Genomic DNA, 26993 nt, shown 5'->3' with positions numbered 1-26993 from the left:
AAGGGATTTCGGATCTATGTTATTGTCTTGTAGTCCAATTTGTTCCGTTCGAAATCTTCATGCTGTTAAATTTTCTACTCTGCCAACGGAAATGACCATTATTAACAAACCTCACTAAATTCTGACATTAATGTCACAAAACTTTTAGCTGGCAAATTTATTAGAATAACGTAGTGGAAAATGATTGTTCATATGTAATCATGGACCACTAAGATAAATGTTATAGCGTTAAATTAAAATCGTGTGAATCATTTAATATTTTTAAAAGATCGATCGAAATATTTGATATCTTCAAACATTTCATCACTGTTAATCAGTTCTTACGCTATTTATCATTGTAGATTTGGTTGATTTGCATTGTCGACTATTTTTCATGAAAGAACAATGGAAGGTAGGGTCTCCAACGTTGATGTTTGTTTATGTTCGTGTTCATTTATGTTCATGTTCGTTTATGTTCGTGTTCGTTTATGTTCGTTTATTTATTAAATGAACGAACATGAACAAGTTATATTCCTTAATAAACGAACATGAACAAAAAAAAATTTGTTCGTTTATGTTCGTGTTCGTTTATGTTCGTTTATTTATTAAATGAACGAACATGAACATACCTCCGTTCATGTGCGTTCGGTTCGTTTACAGGCCTACAGAGTTACTTTCCAGTACCACTTGTCACATTGGTTGAAGAAGAAATTATTTTCCATTTCAGCCAAGAAAGCACCAGATCAAACTGAATGCCTTAAATTGACAAACACTTGCAGGTTTTAAATTGACACACACTTGCAGGTTTTAAATTGACACACACTTGCAGGTTTTAAATTGACACAAAAATGGTAACCAACAGACATTAGATATTGAAAACAAAGTTTCCAGAGAACTGGTTTCAAGATATCACAAGACTAACGGAACATCAACTATGCATCAATATTTCTGGCTTTCTGCCATAGTGAATTTGCAACTACTGGCAGAGCTGCTCAACGGCTGTCACAATCTGGGGAGGCTGAACAACAGTTACTTCCTCCAGTGTTCCGGCGTATGGTGTTGGCACATCCTGTGAAGATAAGCACATAATTGGAGCATCCAAATAATCATTGAAATTCTCAGTAATGGCAGCCGTCAGACTAGCACCAATACCACCAGTCCGCATGCACTCCTCCACAATAAGAACACGATGAGTTTTCTTAACAGAGTTCCCGATAGTGTAAAGATCAAATGGTTTCAAAGACCTAATATCAATTACTTCGGGATCATATCCCTTGTTCACCAAAGTTTTAGCCGCCTGCATCACATGATATCTCATCCTTGAATAGGTTAGAATGGTGACATGTTCTCCAGGCCTCACCATCTCAGCTTCCTCAAGATTACAGATGTAATCCTCATCTGGTATTCTCTCCTTGAGGTTGTAAAGTAAAACATGTTCAAAAAGGATAACAGGGTTCTCACTTCTGATTGCAGCCTTCATTAAGCCCTTGGCATTGTAAGGGGTTGAGCACGCAACCATTTGGATTCCAGGTATCGACTGAAAGTATGATTCAAGACGTTGAGAGTGCTCAGCCCCTAGTTGACGTCCAACACCACCAGGCCCACGAATGACTATTGGTATAGTAAATTGGCCACCAGATGTATAATGAAGCATACCACAGTTGTTGGAGATCTGATTAAAAGCAAGGAGGAGAAATCCCATGTTCATGCCCTCAATAACTGGTCTCAAACCAGTCATAGCAGCTCCAATTCCCATGCCAGTGAAGGAATTCTCAGCAATTGGGGTATCAAGAACCCTAAGGTCCCCAAATTTTTTAGCCAGTCCTTTGGTCACTTTGTATGAGCCTCCATAGTGACCCACATCTTCACCCATGACACATACATGGGGATCCCTATCCATTTCTTCTTCTAAACCCTCTTGCAGAGCTTCAAAAAGTAAAAGCTCATGCCTGGAATACAATATATATCTATTTAAATATATCACTGATAAAAGATACTGACATGATGCTGTTAACATTTGTCCACGAGAAAGCAAATCAATAGACAAGATTGTGATAACCAGTATGACTGTAAAAATTTGAAAATGCAATGCAACTCCATTGCAACACACAGAAACACAGAATATTTATACTATCACACCAAAAAACTTATTCACATACATACATAGATGCACGCATGAATAACACCCAGGACTCAAGTGACAACCTTTTTATATACCATCCGACATACATGTCCACAACATCCAGTTGACAGATTGAAATGACTCAATCGTAGCACTAACAGCTGCATGAATTGCAAAGGAAAAAAAACGATGCTTTGTCATCTTGTGCAAAACCACACTGATTTTAGAAAGATGTGAATGGTACCAACTGCCAAATGCCTGGACCTCACACCATACTATGAAGTACTTTGTTACACGGGCATCTCAAACAGAAAATTATCTACACACACCAGAAGCATGGTTCACCCTATAAATTATGGTATCAATGGTACTTCTTTTATATTTAAAATGTCATAAATGGGAAAAATGTCACCAAACAAAAGCAAAAGCCATATTCACTTGTTCAGTCAAATTGCCAGGAACGGATAAATCTGAATAGAAAGCCAAAATACATTAAATTCCAAAATAAGACTACAAGAACAACAAAAGAAGGAAATAATTCAATGTTATCTTACAGGAATGTCATTAGGTGGAAAAGTTAGAATGCATTCTCCAATAATGCTAATTAATGTAGTACTAAAATCCATATCTTTCATTTTTGCACGAGAAACAAAAGGCATGAATACTTGCTCTTCGCTTTCATAGAACTCGTATTTAACAAAAATTGAGCAACTGACTACAATGTAACACTAATTCGCAAGTTAAACCAGAATCAGAAATAGAATCATACCCTGGTTTCGAAGATGAAGAAGCAGCGGCGCTATCAGCTTTGGTCTAAATAAAATATAAATTACATTAGCAACACAAAATAAATAAATAATTGAACTTCAAGATTCCACTTACTGCAACTGCATTGGAAATCAATTGTTGAGCCCTTCGACCCTTAAGGTTTAGATTCACGGTTCCATCAGATCTGACCACCGCAAAGCTTGCTCCTTTCCTCACTGCACAAAATCAAATTGAGAGCAAAAAAAAAGTAAAAAAAAATGAAATAAAAAGAAAATCGAAGAAAATCCAAAGAGTAGCTTACCAGAGAAGGATCTACGAGGAGAGAAAATGGATTTATTGGAATCGAAAGAATTGAACGGCGAAGATGATAAAGCTTCAGCAGCTCCAACTCCTTGGAATATAGCAGCCATTGGTTTTGCAGACGCGAAAAAATCGAATGAAATGGAACTGCAAATGAATTAGTAAGAGGAAGACCGAAATATATACGTGAAAAATGAAAAGGAAATGGGCGGAGAATTTGAGGGTCTTTTATTTTATTGTTTAAGTTGGGCGATTTGTTCGAATTGCCTAAAGCGAATCAAAAGAGAGCGAGCAGCTGGCCAACTGCGTGATAAACGCCGTCGTTTGGTTCTGCGAATGGATTCTTGACACGTGTGCACAAGAGTTTTGATTAGATGGAAATGTGGGTGTAAGATAGAGGACAAGCGGGAGTTGCATATGATTATGTTATCGTTGGTGACCTACCCGAGCTGCACGTTAATGAAGTTGGGAAGGGTAAGGGCAGTAGGGCACCAACTGCTGCTCATTATTGTATTTCACTGATTAAACTAAGAGATAATTTTATAAAAAAGGGGTTAATACCCAAATAAGCGCCCAAATTATATATTTTTTCCTGAATAGATGCCTATGTATTTTTTTGACCATATAAGTATCTAATGTTACAAACGTTATCATTTTAAGTGTTCGGGTCGTCAACGGCGTTGATTTCCTTCGTCAAGTAACATGTGTCACTGATAAATTTAAAAAATTATATAAAATTTAAAAATAAAATCATATATTTTTTAAAAAGAAAACACATAAATTTCAAAATAATCTCAAAATTTTGAAAACCTTCATTTCAACCCCTAATCTCACACCAACCGTCGCCCTTTGCCGTCGAAAAAGCTCCACCTGACCTCACATCCCCTAGTGAACAAAACACCTATGAAATCGTGATCGATCGATGGTGAATTGACGTTTTATACCTCGCGAACCCGAGGATGAAAATCGCAATCTCACACGATTCTAACGGCCAATTGATGAAAATTACGGTGACTTATAACTAAGATGACGACAGAGACTACGTCGACGGCATTGGTTATGGCCGAAAAGGGTGACGATGACATGTTTGTGTTAGGATTTAAGGATCTTGAGGATTTTTTGTAATTTAAAAGAAATTAGAGTTTTTTTATAAATATAATAATAATTTTAATATATTTTAAAAAATAAATTTCAAGATTATCAGATTATGACATGCGTTACTTAACAAAGAAAACTAACGGTTATTACGTTACGGACACCTAACCATATTTCTAACGTTAAGCACTCGGATGGTCAAAAAATTATTATAAGCACCTATTTGAGAAAAAATATATAATTTGGGCACTTATCTTGGTACTAAAAAAAAATATGACTAATTACATCATTCTCTATTTTTCATTTCACATTACATAATTCTTTATTTTCTGAACATAATTTTTTAGTCATATGATGTCCTAAAATCCAGCATTCATGAATTGCGTGGATTTTAAGTCTATACAAATTGCTTTTTATTGTTTTCGGATAAGGATTATATACATCAAATTGCAAGGGAATATAAAAAAATAAAATAAAATTTATTTGACGTAAATATTAAGTAAAAACATAGTTTATATTTATTTTAATTTTAAATTGAATAAATTAACCTTCTAAAAAGTAAAATGATTTAATTCTAATCGATTTTAAAACTGAATGTGACTTTAGCAAATATAAAGCAGTCTGAAAACAATGGTAAAACACCAACCAGGTCAACCCACGAGGCACATGTAACATTGCTGCTTCACGGGGAAATGGAAGTCTTGTATCTCTTATGCTCAATCCTCAATCCTATCCACATTTTTCACTTCCCTCGCTTTCTCTCTCCTTCTGCCCTTCCGCTTCCTCCTCACGCGCCACCGTCATCCTCCTCCTTCACTCTCCACCATCCAAATTGAAGCCGTTTCTCTCTACGAAGGTATCGTATGGCACGAGCGTCGCCGCCCCGTCCGCCATTCTTTCCGGTACTCCGTCCGCTACGCTCTTTTCGACCTCGATCACGCTCCCAACACGCCACCCGATCACCTCTCCGCCGACGAGGTTCGTAGGTTTACCAAAACTGACGGCCCTGTGTAAGTTCCTGAAGTTTCTTACCCCCTCTTTTGTCGACTCTTTCTTCGTTTTTTTAAGTTTTATCTCACCTGTTTTATTTTGATGTAATTATTGTGACAGTTTTCTGCTAACAATTCCTCCAAGCGTGGGGTACGAACAGAATCCATTGAGCATATATTATTGCTATGATTTGGAGGGAAACACTAAGCTTCTGAAGAAATGCATAGCTGAGGTTTGTATTTTCTTTATTAAATTTGCTCCAAATGGGAAAATTTTACCAAGCTCAAATAGCAGTTTAGTATAATTTTGTTATAAAACTCATTAAAGTTTTACCAATGTTTTGCATGCCTGGAGATGCTAAAATTTCCATATTTTTAATGCTTTCGATATCAAAATCTACTTTTGATTGCTGACATCTCTTTTGATTTACTGTTTTAGGTGACTAATACACCCTGGGGCGAAAGAGTATTATTTGTTTTTGACCCAAATTCTGATTTAGTGGCAAAACCATTGCATGTCAGCCCTTTCATGGTACGCCCTCTGTAAATTATTCATTAGTTTTATCCATTTCACGAGTTTGCAGTGTTATGTAATTATATATCCACATCCTCTTAAGAATTCGGGTTTGCTAAGGCTTGCATCACATAACGACTTCAGTTGTTTTCATTATTGGATTTATAAAAACTTGTGCCAAATTCCTCTATACTTTTACGCCAGCATGAATATGACGATTAACTGGTGTAGATGAATTGGTTTATTTGATCTAAATATTCATTCAGGACATTGGTTCTATCAGGCAACATTTGAGGAATGCTTGCTTCAACCTTTGTTTTATCAAGAACTGTATTTACTCTAACCATGTAAGCATCTTTGGGGGGGGGGGGGGAAATGTGCAGGATATGCTCGGGAGTTGGAGCCTTAAAGCAAATGCTCCTGATCAAAATTTACTAGTTACAATTTCTGTTCAACACCCTGAGCTTGGTGATTATTTTCTGGCCACCTTGAAAGCCAAAAGAATCTCCCCGGAATCAGTGCATGATCATGCACTATTTTTATGGTTGATGCCTCATAAGGTTGCCCTGTGGATATAATGGCATGTAAGTTGAACAAAAAAGTGCTCAGCATTGGTATGGGTTTGACTCTTGATCTCATAATATGAACTCTATCATTTCTCTTCTGCTTCTGCCTTCGGGTGATTATGCAAATAGAAAAGCATTTTTTAGTGTGAAAACCTTTTTTACCCACTTTTATTTTTCTCTGTTTCTATTATCAACCCTGAGACCTACTAATACTCTAAAATCGTTCTAGTGAATTTTACAGGGTAGTTGAGTTTCAGTCGTGTGAACATCTTCGTTTTACTTTTAAATAAAACGTCATTGAATATGCATGCGTATGAGATTGCCTGCTTTGGACCTCTACCTTGGTTTTTATAATGTTGATAACAAATTTTGCCATATATTTTTATAGAATATTACTGAAATAGAGAATTAGAATACCCATTTGCCTGCTTGTGGCCAGTAACCTTGGTGTTAGCTGTATGGTAAGGACAACAAACTTTGCAGATATCACAAAGAGTAGAAGGAATAGTGGAAGTTAATTGTAGTCTTTTAGATTACATTGTGAAGGTTCAGTAGAATTCTTGGGTATTGTTTGGGTAATTTAACAATAAAGAAGAAAAGACATATTTTTAATGAAAATAAGGTATAAAGAGAGAAAGCTGTTTTTCTAAAGCAAATTAAGTTGTTTATTTAAACTCTAACTAATAACGTTTCTTGAGCAACTAGGCTATTCAAGTGTAAATATATGTGGACTTACCTCAAGGCCTATCACCTTCATTGCAACTTGAGTGGGAACTACTATGCATTTAGGTGCCTGTAACATAAGTTTCACTCTCAATGTTTTTCACCATTCATCATTACAAACACGGGAGCACTTAGAAATTCAAGATTAGTTTATTACTTTTCAACCGTGCTCTGTTTTATATTTATACCCCAGAGGCTGAGTGACCATTGGTCTTAACTGTTGCCATTAGGAATGTCCCCAATGTCAACCCGTTCAACCTGCCAGAGTCCTGGACTTGACTAGAATGCATTTCCCGGATATTTTACAGTTTACAATTTAATCAGTGTGTTCATGATTCTCAATTGCTATGTTTTTTCAGGCTCTGAAGCTATGGTGGAAAAATGTGTCATTCATACAACACCCAAGGTACACAAATCCGTCATACAGGGAGGATGCTTCGAATCGTGATAGAAAACTGCAATGATGTCCAGTATTGAGATCGAACAAAGACGAACACATGCAGGTTGGAGGGAGTGATTTGGTAACCGAGGTTGAGAGATACCACGGGGAACGATATTTTGTATGGAGAGATGCTAAGTGGCCATGGTCATGAATACTACAATCAATATTGAGCTTGCATGCCAAACAAAAGAAGAAATAATGTTCTATTCAAGACCAGTGTTGGATATTGCATTATGGTAATTAATTGTCATGAACTAGGGCAATTTAAAGGTGGAGAGATCTTGCCTTGAAGACCTTAACTGGCTAATTACAATAGCTGTGAAGTTTATTACTTAAACTTTATGTTAAAACTATGTTTTAATCCAGTCTGTCCACTGTCCAGCATGCATACCATTGACTCAACGATGACTTTGTATTATTTTTCAATAAAAAATGCTAATTAAAATATTATATTTTTAACGTGGTTAACATGACAACATGTATAATAATTTGCATGTACGTTATATTCATCTTGTATTTGTTTTTATTTAAATCTTGTCTAAAAGTCTATTTTTTTAGGATTTTTGAATAATTTGAAATCATAATTAATCTGATTTGTATCCAATTTGATTATTTATTTATTTTCTTCAATACCTGATTTAAATTATTCAAAAATTTAAAAAAGTAAATCAAATATCTAAATTTTTTAACCATATCATTAGATAAACGAATTGAAATGTGATTTTTTCCCACAGCCCTAATTGCAGCTGATGCTCGAAACCATTGTCTAACTTTAGCGTTAGACTTGTACACGCACATTATGTGGTTAAAAGTCAAGACTTTCCTAATTGCAACCTAACCCATTTCATTTGATGTTATAAATGTGATCACATGTTTTTATTTTATTTTATTTTTCCTCACATGCCACTTGTGAGTTATAGAAATGTGTGATATAGAAATCTTGCAATTGCATCACATTTATATATGCTTCTTTGCGATAAAAGATTGAGGAAAATTATACCATAGTAAATTTATCAGATTTCGGCAGTGAAACCATTTTGTGGTCGAGGACAATTTTTTTATATAATTATGAGTAAATGCAAAGTAGTATATATTCAAATACTCTCAATCATTTAACAATAAACGTTCATACATTGCATACGTAATGCTTGAACTCGAAACCTTAATAAATGACAATAATCCCTTAATAATTGAGGTCATTTGGTTCATGTGAGAACAAATAGTTTAAAATAAAATTATTCATGATAATTAATAAAAAGATAATTAATTATGAGTAGCCGGTGGCACATGCCCTTATAATAATAATGATAATAATTCAATATAATTAATAAAAAATAATTAATTAGAAGCATTGTCCACCTTATTGTCCGTTTTATCTAAAGAAAATTAATAATTCAAGATATTTTTCTGTGTCATTTAATAGAAAGATACATCACTTTCAAAAGAATCAAACATCACTTCCTTCTTTCATAAAGCCCCATGAGGGTTTTTTTTAATTGAAAAAATAGCCCTTTAATCCTATTGTTGTAATAAGAAAAATCCATAGTCGACGCCCCAACACTATTTAATTTTCATGAAAAAAAAGGGAGAAAGTAATGCCGACTCTAAAGAAAGGAAGTCAGGAAATAAAACGTGCTTAAATTAAGAAGAAAAATATCGAGAGCTATTTTTAACAGATGTTCTTAGTCATGTTGTGTGTCTGGCTTTTGTGCAGAGCGTGTTTAACATGGCTTTCAAAACAGCTGTTACCACCACCACACACCTCCAACCCTTCACACACCTTCATATATATATATATATATATATATATATATTCATACAGATAGAGAGATCACCATTTCCCCCCTCCATGTTATCATTTTCTTCTTCTCTTTGAATTTTCCGTTTCTTCATATTCGCCAAAACCACCACCACTTTCTCATCTTCCTTTTCCTCTCTCAGTCGCGCGCTTTGTTTGAAACAAGCGTTTATTTATATATCTCAACATGACACGAAACTGCAACTTGGAACTTCGCCTTCTTCCTTCTGATGACAGCCATGACATGTATGGACTTCTTCACTTTTTCTTTTATATTTATATATATGTATGCATGTAATTGCAGGCATTTTTTTCGCATAAACATTGATTAGTATTGAGAGAAATGAATAGTATAACTGATGGGTGTTCTCTTTTGGTGATCGAAGGATGGAAGACAGCAGCAATAGCCCAGAAAACCATCAGCAACAGCTAACAATTTTTCACAATGGAAGAGTTCGCGTTTTTTATGTTACAGAGCTTCATGTGAGTATTTGGTTTTACTCCACAAACTCTATAAAGTTTGTTAAGTGCATGCGGAAATCTAATTTGTTTGTTCAATGAAAGGATCATTGCTTATTTATTCACTTAAGTGTTCCATTGTTTTTAGATCTGTTGTTGATGAAAATTTGCACATGGAATTGCAGGCAAGAGCCATTATAATGCTAGCAAACCGGGAAAGGGATGAACCAATAAAAACTCCGTCGTCGCCCACGTTAAAATCTCCGGTAAATAGCCCAAGCACGGCGCTTGCCATGAAGAGATCACTTCAAAGGTTCCTCCAAAAACGGAAGATGCGAATCCAAGCTACCTCTCCTTACCATTATTATAAATAGATCATCAACAATGCTTCCAATTTAGAGGGATTTTAGGAACTGAACTATCCTTCTGGCTAGCAATTATTGCCCATTTTTTGTTTTGTTATGTTTTTTTTTTTAATTTATGTATGAATTACGATAATTTTATGTTTATTAAGAAAAGAATTCTATGCGATATATACTCTTTATTTCTATAAATATAAAGTTTAAAGAGATCATTTGATATAATTTACATTCACCTAAAAAAATACAAAATTTTCTCTCTATTTCTCATTCATTTTGTTCCTGTCCTCCTTTAACTTTATTTTATAACATGAATATATATATATATATATATATATTAGCGCAAGTTTTATTTTATGAAATTCTTCTAAAAATATGTTATCTTTATTTATGATGATTTATTTCGTTAAAGCATAGCAAAAATGTCTAAATTAATATCATAAAATATTACGTGATAAAAAAAATTAACTTTTCAAAATAAGTAAGATGATGAAATAACCTAAATAACTTAACGTTGAAATAAAATGTAAAATTATTTTTCTTATAAGATAATAAAGTCAAAGACAATTTTATCAAACAAGTGATTAGACCTATATAGGGTATAAAAATTATCTTAGGTGGCGTTTGATTCGTTGGAATGTTTGAATTAGAATATGTAGGAATTGAAATCTGAATCAGAAACTTGTTTGGTTGGCAGGAAATTGAATTGGAATCAAATTCCATATTTTGTTTGATTCGCAGACATGTCAGATGAATTTGATTTCAGTAATGTAAAATGACAGGATTGTCCTTCTTTTTTTTGTTTAATTTTAGTTTGTTTTATAACTTACATGTAGCAATATATTATAAAAATTTTAAAAATATTAAATTTTCATTTTATTGATTGATTATTCATTTCAATAAATTATAAAAATCATACTAATAAACATCATAAGTTAAAATCATCCCAATTAGGAATGGTCATGGGTCGGGTTGGGTCGGGTTTTTGGTCCACCCGACCTGACCCGAGAACAAGGGAACCTCCACCCGAGACCTGACCAAAATAAAGTTTCACCCGACCCGACCCGAATATATAAATTAGAAACCCGACCCGAAATAATAAAAAAAATTATTTTTATTCAATAAAAACAATGACTTAATTGAAAAAATTATATATAGGGGTATTATTGTAATTATTCCTAAATATATAAGGTAAAATTATATATTTTTTTGGGTCGGGTCGGGTATTTTTCACCCTAAACCCGACCCGAATATCACACTTAAAAAACCCGACCCGACCCGAATATCGCACTTAAAAAAACTCGACCCGACCCGAACCCAATTTTTTTTTTAAAAAAATCCAACCCGAATACCAAAAGATTGATGAGGGTAGTATGGTCAAATTTCACATTCCCTCCTCCAAATGATTTCAATTCCATCATGTTATAGATGTAATTTACTTTCTCTCCTTTGATGGAATTGGATTTCAATTCACCCTTTGAAAACTTGAACTAAACATGGGAAAGTGGTGGAATTGGATTCCAATTCCCCCTAATTCCAAGGGATTTCAACGAATCAAACGCCACCTTAGAGAGAGTCTACAAGAATGACTTGGGTTATGAGCACTAAAATAATATCTCTTATTTCCTTAGTTGAGTCTTTATATAGCTTAAGTCCATATTATAAAGTGGCATTATGAAAAGAGATTGAACGATTTGAGGTAAAGATGATGACAATATCAGTTTAAGTAAACATCATGATGAGATGTAAAATTGTTTTCATTAGGTGATTATAGAGCCAAACATTATTTTGTTAGACAAATGATTATGTTTATAGTCTATAGAGATTATATTAGAGAGTCCAAGAGGATTGTTCGTTAGATTTAACCTGAATTCTATTGGGGGTTTATTTTAGATCGTGAAATCTATGATTTTAATGATTTATGATAATTTAAAATTGTCAAAGTTGATATATGATATAATATTTTTATTGGAAAATGTAAAATACTTTGTAAGATAATTGTTGGTTTGAGAAATTGTGATAATGCAAGAAAATTTGAAGGAAATTTCCTTTCTTTCTTCTAATTAAATAATTATAAAAATATTAAACACTTATATTTGATGTAATGTAATGAAAAACATGTAAAATAAATTAATTGATTTCCAACAAGTGGATGAATAGACAAGAATGAGTGACTGGATTGGGCATTGTTCACTTCACTGAATCAAACAGTCCATTTGTTGAGAGAGGAGAGGGTATTACTATTATGGCATGTAACACACTCGTAATAATGTGTCACATTAGTACCAACGAAACGATCTACATTAAAAATCCTGGAAAAAAAGTTTTTTTTTAATCCATATAAATTTATAAAATAATTTATAGATAAAATACAAGTTCATAAAATAATTTATATATTAAAAATATAATTCAACAATATCCAATAATAAAACAAGTTTCAGATGAAATATAAAAACATAATACAATCTACATGCCCCTAATTACATGCACTGTATTCCGCAAGCAACGTCGGTGGAACTCTTTTACTGATGTCGATAAAAGCATAGGATAAAACTCTTAACCTGAAATAGTAAGTAACAGAGTGAGTTTTTGGAAGCTCAGTAATACATAATTACCAGATTAATGCAATAGGTTATCGGGTATAAGGTAAATCATAAATTTTCTTAACGATACAGACATCATCGACTTCTAGCAACGAGCTCAGATTTTATTAATTATTTCTTCAGGTAACAGTCAAGAAATCAAAATCCGAAGGAAATATTTAAAGAGACATATTCAAGAGGTAATATCATCTAACCGAACACCGATATGCAGTTCCCCAGAACTGCATCCATAAGGATTTATCCTAGGCAAATTGGGCGTAGGAGCAAACCAAAGGGAGTATATTGGGGCTTGAGAGCCTACCCAAGAGATAGCCTACCCAAGGAAATGCCTTTAGACCTCATAGCCTACCCAAGGGTCATCTTAAGTGTATACGAAATTACCAGTTTGATCAGAGTTGAATCTCCATACTCCAGAATCCTACCCAGGCAATATCACAATAATCTATTCATACATTAAATAGTAGACTCCATGATCCATAGATCATGACTGATTATATTTTCCAGTGAAAACAGATAACTAGAGACGAGAAGGGTGTTTGAACTTTCATTGTCAAATGATTGTGAATTTTTAAAATATATAATACCTTATAATCACCCTAGATTAATAAAAATATATATTATATATTTTTATTCCATTATTTATATTATATTTAAAGTTGCACAATTAATAAAAACATAAAAATATATACATCTCTATTAGGTCTAAGGAATGAAAATCGGGCCTTTCCGATTAGTATTGGATCCGGCCTCTTAGTAGAACTTTTATGACCAAATCCAATAAAAATAATACTACGTCTTACCAAATAAAACACAGTGAGTTATTGGTCTTGCAAATATATTGTCGGAATTTCACTGCAAATATTATTTCATCAGAAAAGGTAACAGCCGACCAAATATTTCGTAAAATAAAATACTAATGGTGTATTCGAATTATTGCACCAATCGTAAATGCATGGCCTAAAACAATATTTTTCTTGCAGTGGGAAAGACTACAGCAAACTAATCCCCACATTGACAAGAACAAGCAGCAACTTTCTGGATGCCGAATTATAGGCATGCAGAAGCGGCTCAAGAGCTTCTCCATGTTCCTCGAAGCTCGAGTATTTCTAGTAATTGATGTAAGCTTCAAGTAATGATTAGTGTCGGCTTCAAAGTTCATTATCAGAAACATGACACGCAGAAGGCATAGTCATGGATCTCTCTCCGCCCTTAAACACTACTAATCGGAGGATTTTAGCATTTACGATTATGTTTTTTCATTATTCGATGATTATTGTATATGTTTTACTACACCAAGCATTGTAACCACGGTCTCACCCATTGTTTATCAGCATTAGTGCAATGATAAAGGACTAACTTATAACCAAATGAACTAGTCATGATGCGAAAACTCTAACCTCTAAACTCCTCCCAAAATTCCAAACCATTAACATTGGTGCTATAACCATTAGATTAATTGAGTATAATGACTGAGAAAGAGGTGTAGCCTTTTTCGTTTTTTTTAATTCTAGAAATTGCAAAACAGTTGCATATACTTTATATGAACCCTGTAGACAAAACTATTTACTCAGGAAAAAATCTATTTGCCGTGGTTAATTTTAAAAGGAAGAAAAGCTTTAAAAAAGGGGGAAATAATATTATTCAAAGAACAATCATTTAAGGGTTCATACATTCTATATAATGGAGTGATGGTGGGTTATACATTTTGTCCATGTCCTCACCGCCCAAAACTAATGTCCATGCGGCCGCCGCACCTTTTGATGTAGCACGAGCTAAATTCCACCCTTCTTTTACAACTTGACGCTTTTTGGCAAATTTTTTTAATTAATCACTGATATCCGATTTATTAATCAACTAATTTAGATCGGGTACTGCAGAAGTAAGGGCAACCCTTCCAACTCAGTTTGCCCTATTCGCAAATGTCAGATTTGTCAGAATTTGAACCCTTGACCTTGCTTAAAAGATATAGTGTCTCATCTCATTATATCAATTGATTGTTGGTGGCATATTTTTCTTTTAAGTAACTTGATTAGGATAATAATAGTACGTTTTCCAAGCACCCTTAATTATAAAAATACCTTCACTTCGTTATTTCTTTTGTTTACTTCTTTCTTAGAAGGAGATGGGTGTGTGGGGTTACCTAACATCTTCTTTTATTTACTATAATGGACTTGGCTGTGTTGGGTTAATATTGAGTAACAATATCATCTATACAGATTTAATGAGGGGATTGGATTATTCGTTTCCATGCAAATCACACATTTAACAAGATTGTTTATGAAATTCAAACCTTATTATTTATTAAATATTCTATGAATTGAATCCATCTTTATTGCTCAAACAATTCCCTATTCTATAATTCGAGATAAATTGAAATTAACAAGAGACCATTTGCGTGATAAAATACACGTCACCGTTACAAAAGAGTCAGCATCAGCCTAAACAGTGTCCATAAATCGTGATTGTGGTAAGATTACACCTCGGTTTTTAGCGACGACAAGAAAAGTAGAAAACCCAAGTCGATTAGCCATTTATGATCAATGACCGTTCATTCTTTTTATTATTATTAAAAATAAAAATATGGGCATTAGCTTTTAAGCCCACGTTTGTAAATGTAAACTTTACTACACCTTCTCCTGTTATATTTGTATTTCCTCTTAATGGGGTGAAATCATAGACGTAAATTAGCTTATTATCAGATATTTTTATCATTCAGTTTTTTTTTCTAAATTTTTTTTTTCTAATTTCGAATTATTTAAATTATTTGAATTTATTGAAGTTATTAGTTTGGATCTTAAGCTTGACCTGTATTTAAAATTTAAATAATCAATTTTAAAAATTTCATTTCATTTATTTCTGTTTAGTTTTAACTAAATAATTTGTAAGCTTTGTGACTTGGTATTTAATTTTTCTTATTTCTTGGACTTTACATTTTTATTTTATTTTTTTATCAAATTTAAATCACATGCTCCTCCACCACTATATATTATATGTGTAACTTCAACTCTTAACTTTTACAATAAATTATTCACTTTTTTAATTTAATCCCCGATTTTATTTTATTTAATTTGGTTGTCTAACAATAGTTTTTTATATATAAAAAATATTTTTTTTAACACTTTTATACTCCCACCAACATTTTTTTCTTAAAGTCTCTTCTTAAAAAAACTAACATTATAATTATATTATATATTTTTAGATAATATTTAATTTATTAAAAATATTATTTACACACACGTGAAAATGAATATGAACAACAACTTAAAAATATATTATAAATAATTTGAACAACAACTTAAATAATTATAATTAAATTTGAACAACAACTTAAAAATATATTATATTTTAATCGAATTCAATTTCATAAAATCACCTCTAGAAAATTTAAATAAAATTTAAACCATAAAATACTATTCATCAACTTTATAAATTCATTTTTTTTTACTGAATTTGAATTAATTTGATCAAATATTTTACTGCTTATTACTTTAAAAATTGAGATTAAAAGATTAAATCTAAGGGCACTCGGGTACCATGAATTAAGCCTGCTCTTCCGTGATCAACAAAACATAAATTAATGTTAAGTAATTATAAATAAGCAAGCATACGAAAATTGTATTTGTTCACAACCCTAATTTAAGATAAAAAATTATAATAATAAAATAAATTATAAATTAATTTAAGTAAGTTAGGGACTAAATTGCAAGATTTTGAAACTTGCAGCCTATTTAAGCATTTGCGAGAAATTTAGGGACTTAATCCTGAATTTTTTTCACTTTTCTGGTCAGTGGAAAAAAACAAAGTTGGTGCTACGAGGTGTCAAACCCAAGTCCTTAGGATATGGTCGCACATGTCCTAACCATTTAGACCAGGACACTATTCATAATATTTTTAATTAAATATTAATTTTATTTGTTTTAAACTTGGGATATAACCTAAACTATTTCCCATTTCTAGAAAACAAAAATCCCCAAATCCCTAGTCGCCGCTCACCGTCCTCACAAATTCATCATCGTTTGGCCACCGTTCAACCCTCTATTACCCTCGTTTGACTCGCCGTTAACCAACGACCAAAACCCAAGCACTGTTGTACCGTGATTCATCGTCAATCGGCACGAATCATCGTTTGAAACAACACCAGAAAAAATGAACCCCCGTTGCGATTTCCTTTGATTTCCGGCCGATCAGGTGACCGTTTCATCTCATCACCGTTTCTTTTGGCTTTGTCAGCGTCGTGTGAACAAAACCCGATTGGTTTTGCTCCTCGTCGACCGTCATTGAGGTAAGTTGTCGAATGTGTTTCCGACGTTTTTTAGCATGTTTTCGCTTGCTTTTGGTTAATGTGGGTTGATTTAAATGCGTAGTTATTGAGGGAAAATTGATCGCCTAAAACCACCCTCGTCGCAGCCGCACGAGCGTGAGACTCTTCTGTCGGTCCAGGAGTCTTCTGGAATCGGTCAAATCAGACCAAACTGGGTCGAGCCGAGTCAACTCGTTGAGTGAATTCGGTTGAGTCAAATCAGATAGAGTCAACTCGTTGACTTTGACCTGATCGTTTACTTTGACCAGAGTTGACGTTGACTTTGATTAGCGTTAATTTTGACCAAAAAGTTAAAATTTTTAAAAAGTCATATTTCATATTTTTCGACGTCCTGAGTCTGAATTCGAAGTCTGTTTTGCCAAATTTAAACTCGGTAAGCTGTTTTTCGGCATTTTATCTCTCAATTCAATACAAATTTTCACGTTTAAGTTCTGTTTCTAATGTAATTGGTTTTAGCATGTATCTGAGACATTATGAGACGTGGAATTAAAGTTCAAGGGCAATCAAATGGAGTTTAATTGGTTAATCGATGTGACTTGTAAATCAAGGTAATTGGTAAATGCGTGAATGAAAATGATAATTGGTCAATCAGGTGTATTTAATTATCATTGGACTCAAACTGAATATGGAATAAAGGTAGAACATTGTATAATACTCAGAGGACTCGCAAAAGAAATTGGTATACCGATCAAAAATAATTTTAAGTTCAGTGATTAGTTAGTGTTGAACCATGTTTTAAAATATTTTGATATAACAAAGTAAGACAAAATATTTTTTGGACTTGATTGAATTTGTTCAAAGTTTTCAAAATTAGTTCAAAGTTTTCAAAATTAGTTCAAAGTCCATAAAACTAGAACTTGAGCTCAAAACGTTTTCTAGGTACGTAGTACCAATACTGCTCTTATAGTATCGATACTGCATGAATAGTATCGATACTGTTCACGTGGTACCGATACCAAATGTAAGAGAAGTATTGATACTCTCTAAGTAGTATCGATACTACCAGTGTTCTCCAAATTGCTCAAATTCCAGAATACAAAATAGGTATTGATACTCAAAGGAGTACCGATACTATTTTACATAGTAGTATCGATACCATGAAGCATCGTATCGATACTGGTCAGGCCCAACGACTAGTTTATTTAAATATTATAAAGGAAGTACTAATACTCATTAAAGGAGTACCGATACTCCCTGTCTTGGGCAGTTTTATTTTGCAGAAAATATATCCTCAACAGTTATAAACGGCCACAAACTCATTCCAACATATAAAAACAAGTTGATGACACTTAAAGAAGGCTTAGAACACCTATCCAAGCAATCAAACACAAGATAAAAGTTTTTCATTCTTATTTTTCTTTCTCTTGTAAATATTAGTGTTTTTGTGAGCTTAATTTTGTAAACACCAACCTTGTAAGGGCTTTCTTGTTTATATTTCTTATACATTTGAAAAAGGGGAGTGGTTCTATCTTAGCCATTGAAAAGATAGAGATTTGTAAAGGTTATCTCTTTATCCTGTAAAAAGAAAGAACAAATTAGTGAATTTGTTAGAAAATCCTAAGTGAGGAGCTTAGGTAGTAGATGTAGACTTGGTTGAGAAGTCGAACCACTATAAATCTTTTTGCATCAATTTTCTTATTCTTAATTCTCCTTAATCCCTAATTTTTTTCTGAAATCCCCTTCACCCCCTCTTGGCAAATTAATCGGTTGATTGTTTGAGCTCCACTGAATATCCTAACAGTTAGTAAATTGACCTCAGGATTCAAAATTATGATTAACTTCTTTAAAGATTAAATGTCAGGAATACTTGGTCAATAAATTACAAAAATAGCTCTATGGAGTAAAATTAAAAAAATATCCTTGCACTGTAAAAAGATCAAGATTGCGCCTGAAGATGAAAAATAAACCAGAAAGGATATACTTGACCAAATTACCAGAAAAAGTGCATATGTTTGGATTGAAAAGAATTATTGAAATGTCATCAAGCTATGAAATAACTAAAACAACCTCTGACATTTAAATGATTGAAATACCACTAAACCCTAAAAGAATTGAAATACCTTTAATTCTAAGATGACCGGAGTAACCTCGAGTATTGAAGTGACCTAAATATCCTAACTTGGAATAAGTGAATGCATTTGGATAAATTCTAGAAACACCAATAAACTTAAATTTTGTATCATCCCTAAAGGTTATGGAGCATAACTCAAGTATGCTGACTATTCTTGATACTAATACATCACATAAATATATAATACCATCGAATACTTGATTGTCTCCTTTAGTTTCGTTCAGTGGTGATTCTGAAAGTTACCAATTCAACCAGTGTATTGAATATTAAGAAGTGATTATTCGTGAAGTATATCAGTCCGAATTATTGAAAAGTTTTTCAAGGTGGAGATCAGTTAGTACGATTTGACTCGAAATCATGATAATTCGATATAAATTCAGAATAATGCAAATTAACATTTTACCCTTATTGGATTAAGTTATTAAGAATCCATTAGAAATTAAAATGTCTGAAATACCCCTATTTGCCTGAAAAATGGAAATACTCATGTTATATCTAGATCTTTAATAATTCTGATGTAAAGGTTCATGAGTACCTTTTTAATACACTCGAATCTTAAATGATTTTTGAAACATCAATTTCTGAATGTTATTAGATCTACTAATGAACTAACCCTTTTTATAGAGACATCAATTCTGAATTACATCCAAACTACAGAAGTGATATATTTTTCCTTCTTGGTAATGATCAATTGCCTCCAAAAAATAACTGAATCTTCTAGTGTATTCCCTATATGCTACCTAACAGTTTTATTTGTATTGAAATTATAAATAGGTATCTAGTTGATTTGCGATTGTTTTTACTGATTCATATAATGATTTATTGGTTACTTGTTTTACTGGAAAAATAAAATATGCGTGTAGTATGGATCATAAAACTACTAGTTACTAGAATTGATTTATTGGGACACTATTTGGGTAGGCTGGAGTATGGAGGTTCAACTTTGATCAAGCTGGTAATTCCTTACGGACCTAAGGTGATCTTGGGTAGGCTCTCAGGCCCCAAGGCATTCCCTTAGGTTGGCTCTTAGGTCCATTGGGCCTAGGGTAAATCCTTATAGATGTAGTTTTGGGGAATTGCATATGGTGTACGAGTGGAGGGCAATTATGTGATTTAAATAACTACATAGTCATTTTTACAATATTCTATTGGATCATGATTTTGATATTATAGGGTATTGCTCAATTTGATTTCTACTGGATACTGTATGGGTAGGAGTCTAGAGTACGAAGGTTCAGATCTGTTCAAGCTGGTAAAACTTTACTGACCTAAGGTGACCCTTGGGTAGGCTCATAGGCCCCAAGGTACTCCCTTACGGTGGTTCCTTTGCTTTGTGCTTAAGGTAAGCCCTTATAGATGCAGTTATGAGGGACTGCATATGAATTATTCGGATGAAGGGTATTACAATGATTTTAAAACATGTTTTACTAAAATAAACTACTATTGATTTTAAACTATGATTTCATTTATTCTAGTTTTGAGGGAACAAACTAGACTCTTCATCTCAATCTCCTGAGTCTCTCCCTGAATATTTCCTTCATATTTTCGATTTCCTGACTGTTACCTGAAGAAATGATTAATGAAATCTGAGCTCGTCGGTAGAACATGATGATGTTTGTATCGTTAAGAAAATTCATGCTTTACTTATACTCGATGGCCTATTGCATGCATCTAGTAGTTTTGTATTACTAAGCTTCTCAAAGCTCACTTGTTACTCACTATTTCAGGTTAAAAGAACTGATCCAATGCATTTATCAACTTCATTATTGGGAGTTCCTTCGGCTTTGCTTGCAGAGTACGATACAATGTGTAATTAGGGGGCATGCAGGTCACATTTAATTTTTTTTATATATACCGAGTACGGAACTTGTATGATTTTAATTCTGTTTGTAAGATATGAATGATTTTCTGAACTTGTGTTTTATTTATAAATTGTTTTATGATTTTACACGTTTTAACAAAAAAAATTAAATTTTTCCTAAATTTTTACTGTGTTCCTCCAGCGACCCTAATATAACACCTCATATCGGATTGGGTCACCGCATCTGCATGAGAGTGTTTAAGTCTTGATGTATTTGGAGTGTTCCTTTGGTTACTACAAAACCCTTTTGCATAAACATGTTTAATTTCTTGTGATGATCTTGTAAATGATCTGACTACGCAAGGCAGAGATACGATTGACCAATGACTGAGTGCCGTGGATTCTCAAAATCTTCCTTCCCACGAGTTCTTGTTCCCCAGAGCGTAAAATTTTATAACAAGTTATTAAACAGATGACGGGTAACAATTTTCAAAATGACCACACTTTAAAAAAATGAACAATTAAGATCGTAAAGGAATTTTAGTTTATATATAAACACAAATATGAAATAGATGAAATATTTTCTTAATAAATGTAAACCAGAATATTAACATCATTTTTTTTTTAATTTTAACATCACAATTTATTTGTTAAACTCTGCTACTTGCTATATTTATAATTATCCATATAAAACTCTTTTTTATTTGATTATGCAATTATTTTCATACTAAATAAATATAATTATTTATATATAATAAATACAATAATATTATATTAATAATAATTTTAACTAAAATTTTATATAAAACCTTAAATCAAAATTTATAAATTTAGCCGATGAAATGTTAAATTTATTCATATTATTGTTATTATAACGTCTTGAAAACTATTAATTTTTTTTCGTTGTTCTCCCAAATTCAAGGCTTCGCCTTGATTAATCTGGATTAACCCGTGTCGCACACCTGATTTGGGTAGATGAGTCTCCTAGTAGATATTTTCTACATACACAATGACTCGAACTTAAGCGATTGTTTAAGCGATATCAACTTTCTTACCACTTGAAACAACTTCGTTGGTTTGAAAGCTATTAATTTGAGTATAATATTTAAGCATTAAAGAATTATAAAAAAATTAGGTTTTTACATTAAAATATATAAAATTTTATAGGGAAAAAATAATTCAAGCTTCGATTACGGCCATAAACAAGATTAGCAAATCATGAGATTGATTATTTTAAGTACAAATATCCCCATTATTGTAATGAATGAAAACTAGGCTGATGGTGATAAATATAGTAATTAACTTTGATGAAAATAATAGCCCATTATGATCTTTAAAAAAAAAACTAGGGTTCGTTGCACGTGGCAAACATCCAAGTGAGGTGGGACCCAACACTTGGTGGCTACGAAGCGGAGATCCTTTCCTTGGCTGGTCCCAACAAAAAAATTCTATGGTACCATGTGTAAGATCGTGCAGATTCAACCAATTTTAAAAGTGACAATTAAGGGTCCACGACACATTATTATATCATATAGTAATTTTTATAATGTAAAAAATACTCAAAGTTAGGAAGACTTTGGTTTTTATTTTTTAATTTTTGTGTGCAAACTTAGAAGGGAAATGATTAGGAAATTTTGGTTACACTTGGAGGCAGGGGTAGCTTCATGTCTATCTTTTTTTTTAGAAATAAAAAAAAAGGTTCAATGATTAAGCAATCAATCAAAGAAAATTCCAATTTACATTGCACTTGCATGAAATGTCATGGAGGCCGCTTAATCATGGCGATGATGGACCTCTTGTGTTTGTCTACGAGGTCATCCCAGGCGTTGATATTATTGAATTATGGGAACATAAGGAGATTAACACGTGGAATTAATCATGTCTAAAACGACAATAGTTTTTCCATATATATTAGCATGAGGTGCTAAGGTGTATTTTTGAATTTATTGTTCATATTTTATCTTAATTAATAGTGTGGACCGATTAAACCGTGGAAAGTTAAAGAAGAGATGATCGCATGATTGTGTAATTAAATTAAAATTATTAATAAATATACTAGTAAAAAGGAATAAATAAAATAATTTGATTAAATTCTGAAATTCCATGGTTTTGTGTTAATATATAAGGCAAATATTATTTATTTGACTTGTTTTACAATTTTGACCTGCTAATCGATGAATACGCAGTGTTGCCATTTTGATAGTATATTATGGAATTCGATCATAATTGGTCTGGTGAGGTGAAATATAAAGTGCAGAAAACGAGCTTTCGTGGCCATTTCATGGGGTCTTTTCTCCTCCTTGGTTTATCTTTAACGTCTACAATTAAAAATGATTGTAATTCGTGACTAGGATTATATTATAATTTAATATTAAAAAATGAGCCCAAGTTTACCAGTTGTTGGCTCATGCTGATCTATTAAGAACATAATTAAGATTATTTAAAGTATTATCTAGATTCAATTTAATAAGATAAGAGGAATTATTTGCAATGATTGCTTCACATTAAGAAAATATCATTTCAATTCCAATTTTTGAATACAAATATAATCTTATTTTTTATATATAAAAGCTTACTATTATATTTATGAATACCCAAGGCATCATCCAAAGTTTAAATATGAAATGTAATCTTATTTTTTTTATATAAAAGCTTACTATTATATTTATCAACTCTCTCAAAACCTTGTTGACGTTAGTGTTTTAGTTAAATAGATCATGTAATTATTGATAAAAACATATTTGTTGGTAATAGTTCATTAGATGATAAGAAAGGTAGTAGGGTATAATAAGTAAATACATCGGAATGGTAGGAGATATTTGCGATTTGGAATTGTGGTGGAGGTAGTTCAATTATTTGCCAACTTAGTTGGGACCCTATAAAAGGCCGCTTTGTGCCTTGGAACTTCTCTTACTACAATTCCTTAATCCTAATCCCCCAGCCTTGCCCTTCGAGTCTCCTCTTTCTCTCCCACTCTCTCGTCCTAGCTAATAGTCATCAGAGATGACTGCAAATGTAATGGAAAATCCAGTCAAATCCCAGAAATCAAAAACCTATCGAAAGGTGGTGGCGCCCTTTGCCTTTCTTTTCTCCATTGTGGTTTATGCCTCTATCTTCTATGTCTTCAGTTTTTCTCCTTCCACTCTTTTTAACGACAATAAGTTTTGGTTCGTCATTTCCAACACTCTTATCCTCATCATCGCCGCTGATTACGGTGCTTTCTCCTCGTCAAAAGATCAGAAACGTGACTTTTACGAGGATTACGAGTTGCACAGCCAAGCAACGAGGAGAACCACCACCACCGCTGCTGCTGCTTCGTTTGTTTCTCAATACTCCGAAATTGCGAAAAAGAGCCTTCCCATGGAAGAAGAGACTACTTGGAAAGACAAGTATAAAGAAGATTACCATGTAACTCAAACGAATAACGAAATCCCAGAAAAGATATTGGAAGTTGTCGAAATCGAACCTCGAATTGACAATTTCCAAGCCAAGAGTACTACCCAGAAGCAGGAAGTAGCAGCTCCCATGAAAGTAGTCGCTGATAATGTTACTTGTTGTCATCACCGGGTAATAAAAAAGAAGAAGACAGAACCAAAAACTATCCAACGGAGCAAGTCCGACAGAGTAAAACATGTTAAAGCACTTAACGATAAGAAGGGTGTTCTACATCGATCCAAGACGGAAAAGCAGCACGACGAACCAAGTGCCACAGACGACGAGTTTTCCATCATGTCCAATGAGGAACTAAACATGAGAGTCGAGGAGTTCATTGAGAGGTTCAACAGAGAAATTAGGCTTCAAGGTGTCAGAAACAGACAAGTTTTGGAATCCGAATAGACTAAAAAAAAAAAAGAAATTGTGATAGTTATTACAGAATTTGTGTCTCCTTGGTTATGGTTTTGATTGAGGGGGTGCGTGTGTCTTCCCAGTAGAAAGTTGTACGGTAGGCGGTCGGTGTAAATGGTTTGGACTTTAGTAGGAAGTGTTTATGGAGTTATCATTTTCAGTTGTCATTCAACCATTTTAGTTTTCAAAAATGCTTCCTTGTAATTTAGCCATCTCTTTGTATCTGTTCAATTCATCAACTAAGATGCATAAAACCTAGGTGGCATAAAACTGGTATCATTTTGCCTTTATATTTTCGAGTCCGGTACGCTGTACTATCATAATAAATACATTTCTATCTTCGGATTCAAGATGAAAAATAGCCACGATGGATCAACGATTTACAGAGCAAATTCTTAAAAATTTTCAGTATGTTTTCTCTCTCTTAAATTGCGAGTTTAATACAATTAGAAGTAAAATTATTTATTCTCCTCCCTTAGGTAAAAATTGCTAAAAAAATAAAATACCGACGAATTAATTAAGATGACACTTATTTGTTATCATAATGATCTTCCCTGCTTTGGACCATCGAATTGAATGTGAATACGCAATTTGCATTCGTGGATAGTTTTTTTTCACGTCGTTCGACTTTGATTTGCGGTTTATTTGTCGATGAGGTTAGGGTTGTTCGTATTTATCGTTTGTTCGAGTTTATTTAGTTAGGTTTTTTAACATTTTCCTTGTATGGTCGTTGTGTGATTTTAAGTGACTAATTTTATTGTGTTAATGATTATAAGAAAATATCTTTATTATGAGTTTAGTTTACTATTACGGTTATAAACCTTTATTGTAAATTGAATATTTTATATTTTTAAAGAAACTAAAGACTTTTATCCAAGAAGAAAAATAACTTTAAAAAAAACAGTAATCTTACAATTCATAAATGGTAACTTTGTGCTATTAATAGAAAAATAGAATCTTAATTTCAGTTATCAAAATTCTATATATATGTTCACTTTGATCTAAGATTTCAGAATTCAGAGTAAATGATTGCATAGAATAATTCATGTTATGTCAACGTTAAAATAATATAGCAACCATAAACACGATTCACATATGGACGTATACACGAACACCAAATCCTCATTATTGATAATATCATAAGTTGAGTCGACTTCAAAGGTGTGTTATTTCTTTTTCTAGTATTGTAATTATCACATAGTTAACCAGTCCTAACTTTTTGACAAAAGAATTGGATTTTAACCATTTGAAACTATTTGCCAAACAATTAGGTCAGTTTCTAATCGTTTTTATTAACGTTTACAATATATATAAGTCTGAGTATTCATAAAGATGTGAGGAAACACGAAAGGATATCGAGAAATTGGGAAGCCAATTTGAATCATCAAATACAATGTTTTTTTTTCATAAGATTGTGTACAGCACACGGACAATGATATATAACAATCGAATAGAGAAATACGTAGCGTATTTTTTTATATAATTTATTAATTACGAAAAAGACAATTGAGGAGGAAAGCAATCCATCTGTTGGCCAAACGTAGGTCTAAACATTAGAACAAGTCTTCATTAATTAATTGTTTCCATTACAGCTATCCAAAGTGAGACAGGGAAGTGAAGGTTTGCCCGTGTCGTGAAACCATATAAATCTATCATTGATTCGATTTGAGGGATACATTCTACAAAGATAAATGCAAGTTATTTAATTCCCTTCACCATTAATTCAGAGTAAAAATTAAATATATTGTGCAGTCAAAGTAGAGAAGTGAATCATTGTCTTACAGTAAGAACATGCAGCCGACCGTTTCCTCTAGACTCTTTATTTTTCTAACTCAAAATTGGCCCTCTGATCGTGACGTTCATAGGGTTGGAAATCTTTTACATCAAATAATTGAGAACAAATCGGCCATTTCTGCTCCTATAATACGGGGAAATATCAATTCAGCTGCTAAATAATTTATTTTAATATTTAATATGTTTTAGAGGAATGTTATCTAGTATTTAATGACCCTGATTATATATCCAAATAAATAAAAGTATTTTTTTCAAATCATTTAAGTGTGGGTACAAACGTATTTAGTAATTATTATGGCAGAATATTTTGTCCTATTACTTGGTGTAATTTTAGTAAGAAAATGAAAGGTGAAAGAAAGAGAGACGAAGGCACTTTAGGTTTTGGCCCTCACCTTTTAACACCACCAGTGGATTTAGACTCATGCTTGGTGCGGTATATTTTT

General features: G+C 32.8%; 4 protein-coding genes and 1 long non-coding RNA gene across 6 annotated transcripts; 4 read left to right on the top strand and 1 right to left on the bottom strand.

Annotated features, from left to right (window-relative positions):
* The first annotated feature begins 645 nt into the window (after positions 1-645).
* On the top strand, positions 646-853 carry LOC120190673. The gene is made up of 2 exons (XR_005522635.1): positions 646-758; positions 809-853. It is a non-coding gene; the product is annotated as an uncharacterized LOC120190673 (long non-coding RNA).
* Positions 679-3330, bottom strand: LOC120190672 (pyruvate dehydrogenase E1 component subunit beta-3, chloroplastic). Of its 2 annotated transcripts, XR_005522634.1 has the most exons (5): positions 3171-3330; positions 2984-3084; positions 2871-2914; positions 824-1928; positions 679-776 (listed from the first exon to the last, which is right to left on the bottom strand). XR_005522634.1 is itself a non-coding variant. In XM_039193724.1 (4 exons), the coding sequence occupies exons 1-4, from the start codon at positions 3277-3279 to the stop codon at positions 956-958; spliced, it is 1227 nt and encodes a 408-aa protein (XP_039049655.1). In that variant the 5' UTR covers positions 3280-3330; the 3' UTR covers positions 794-955. The 2 variants fall into 2 exon arrangements, 1 of the variants encoding a protein (XP_039049655.1); XM_039193724.1 differs by lacking the exon at positions 679-776 and having other exon boundaries at positions 794-1928.
* Positions 3331-4936: 1606 nt separating this feature from the next.
* LOC120189986 lies at positions 4937-7870 on the top strand (the record flags this gene model as incomplete). The annotated part of the gene is made up of 5 exons (XM_039193123.1): positions 4937-5274; positions 5375-5486; positions 5693-5785; positions 6151-6351; positions 7416-7870. Coding segments are annotated over 4 exons (738 nt in total), but the record flags the coding sequence as incomplete, so codon positions are not given.
* Positions 7871-9352: 1482 nt separating this feature from the next.
* LOC120190031 (protein TIFY 5A-like) lies at positions 9353-10264 on the top strand. The gene is made up of 3 exons (XM_039193159.1): positions 9353-9542; positions 9683-9779; positions 9941-10264. Exons 1-3 carry the CDS (start codon positions 9484-9486, stop codon positions 10127-10129), a joined length of 345 nt encoding a protein of 114 aa, XP_039049090.1. The 5' UTR covers positions 9353-9483; the 3' UTR covers positions 10130-10264.
* A 13550-nt stretch (positions 10265-23814) lies between these two features.
* Positions 23815-24960, top strand: LOC120190021. The gene is made up of 2 exons (XM_039193147.1): positions 23815-24752; positions 24785-24960. Exon 1 carries the CDS (start codon positions 23914-23916, stop codon positions 24745-24747), a length of 834 nt encoding a protein of 277 aa, XP_039049078.1. The 5' UTR covers positions 23815-23913; the 3' UTR covers positions 24748-24752; positions 24785-24960.
* Positions 24961-26993: the final 2033 nt, after the last annotated feature.

The sequence above is a fragment of the Hibiscus syriacus genome, unplaced genomic scaffold (genome assembly GCF_006381635.1).
Source record: "Hibiscus syriacus cultivar Baekdansim isolate YM2019G1 unplaced genomic scaffold, ASM638163v2 tig00116962_pilon, whole genome shotgun sequence".
In the NCBI taxonomy this organism is placed as follows: Eukaryota; Viridiplantae; Streptophyta; class Magnoliopsida; order Malvales; family Malvaceae; genus Hibiscus; species Hibiscus syriacus.
The sequence above is the reverse complement of the archived record's forward strand: the minus strand, read 5'-3'. Positions and strand labels throughout refer to the sequence as shown.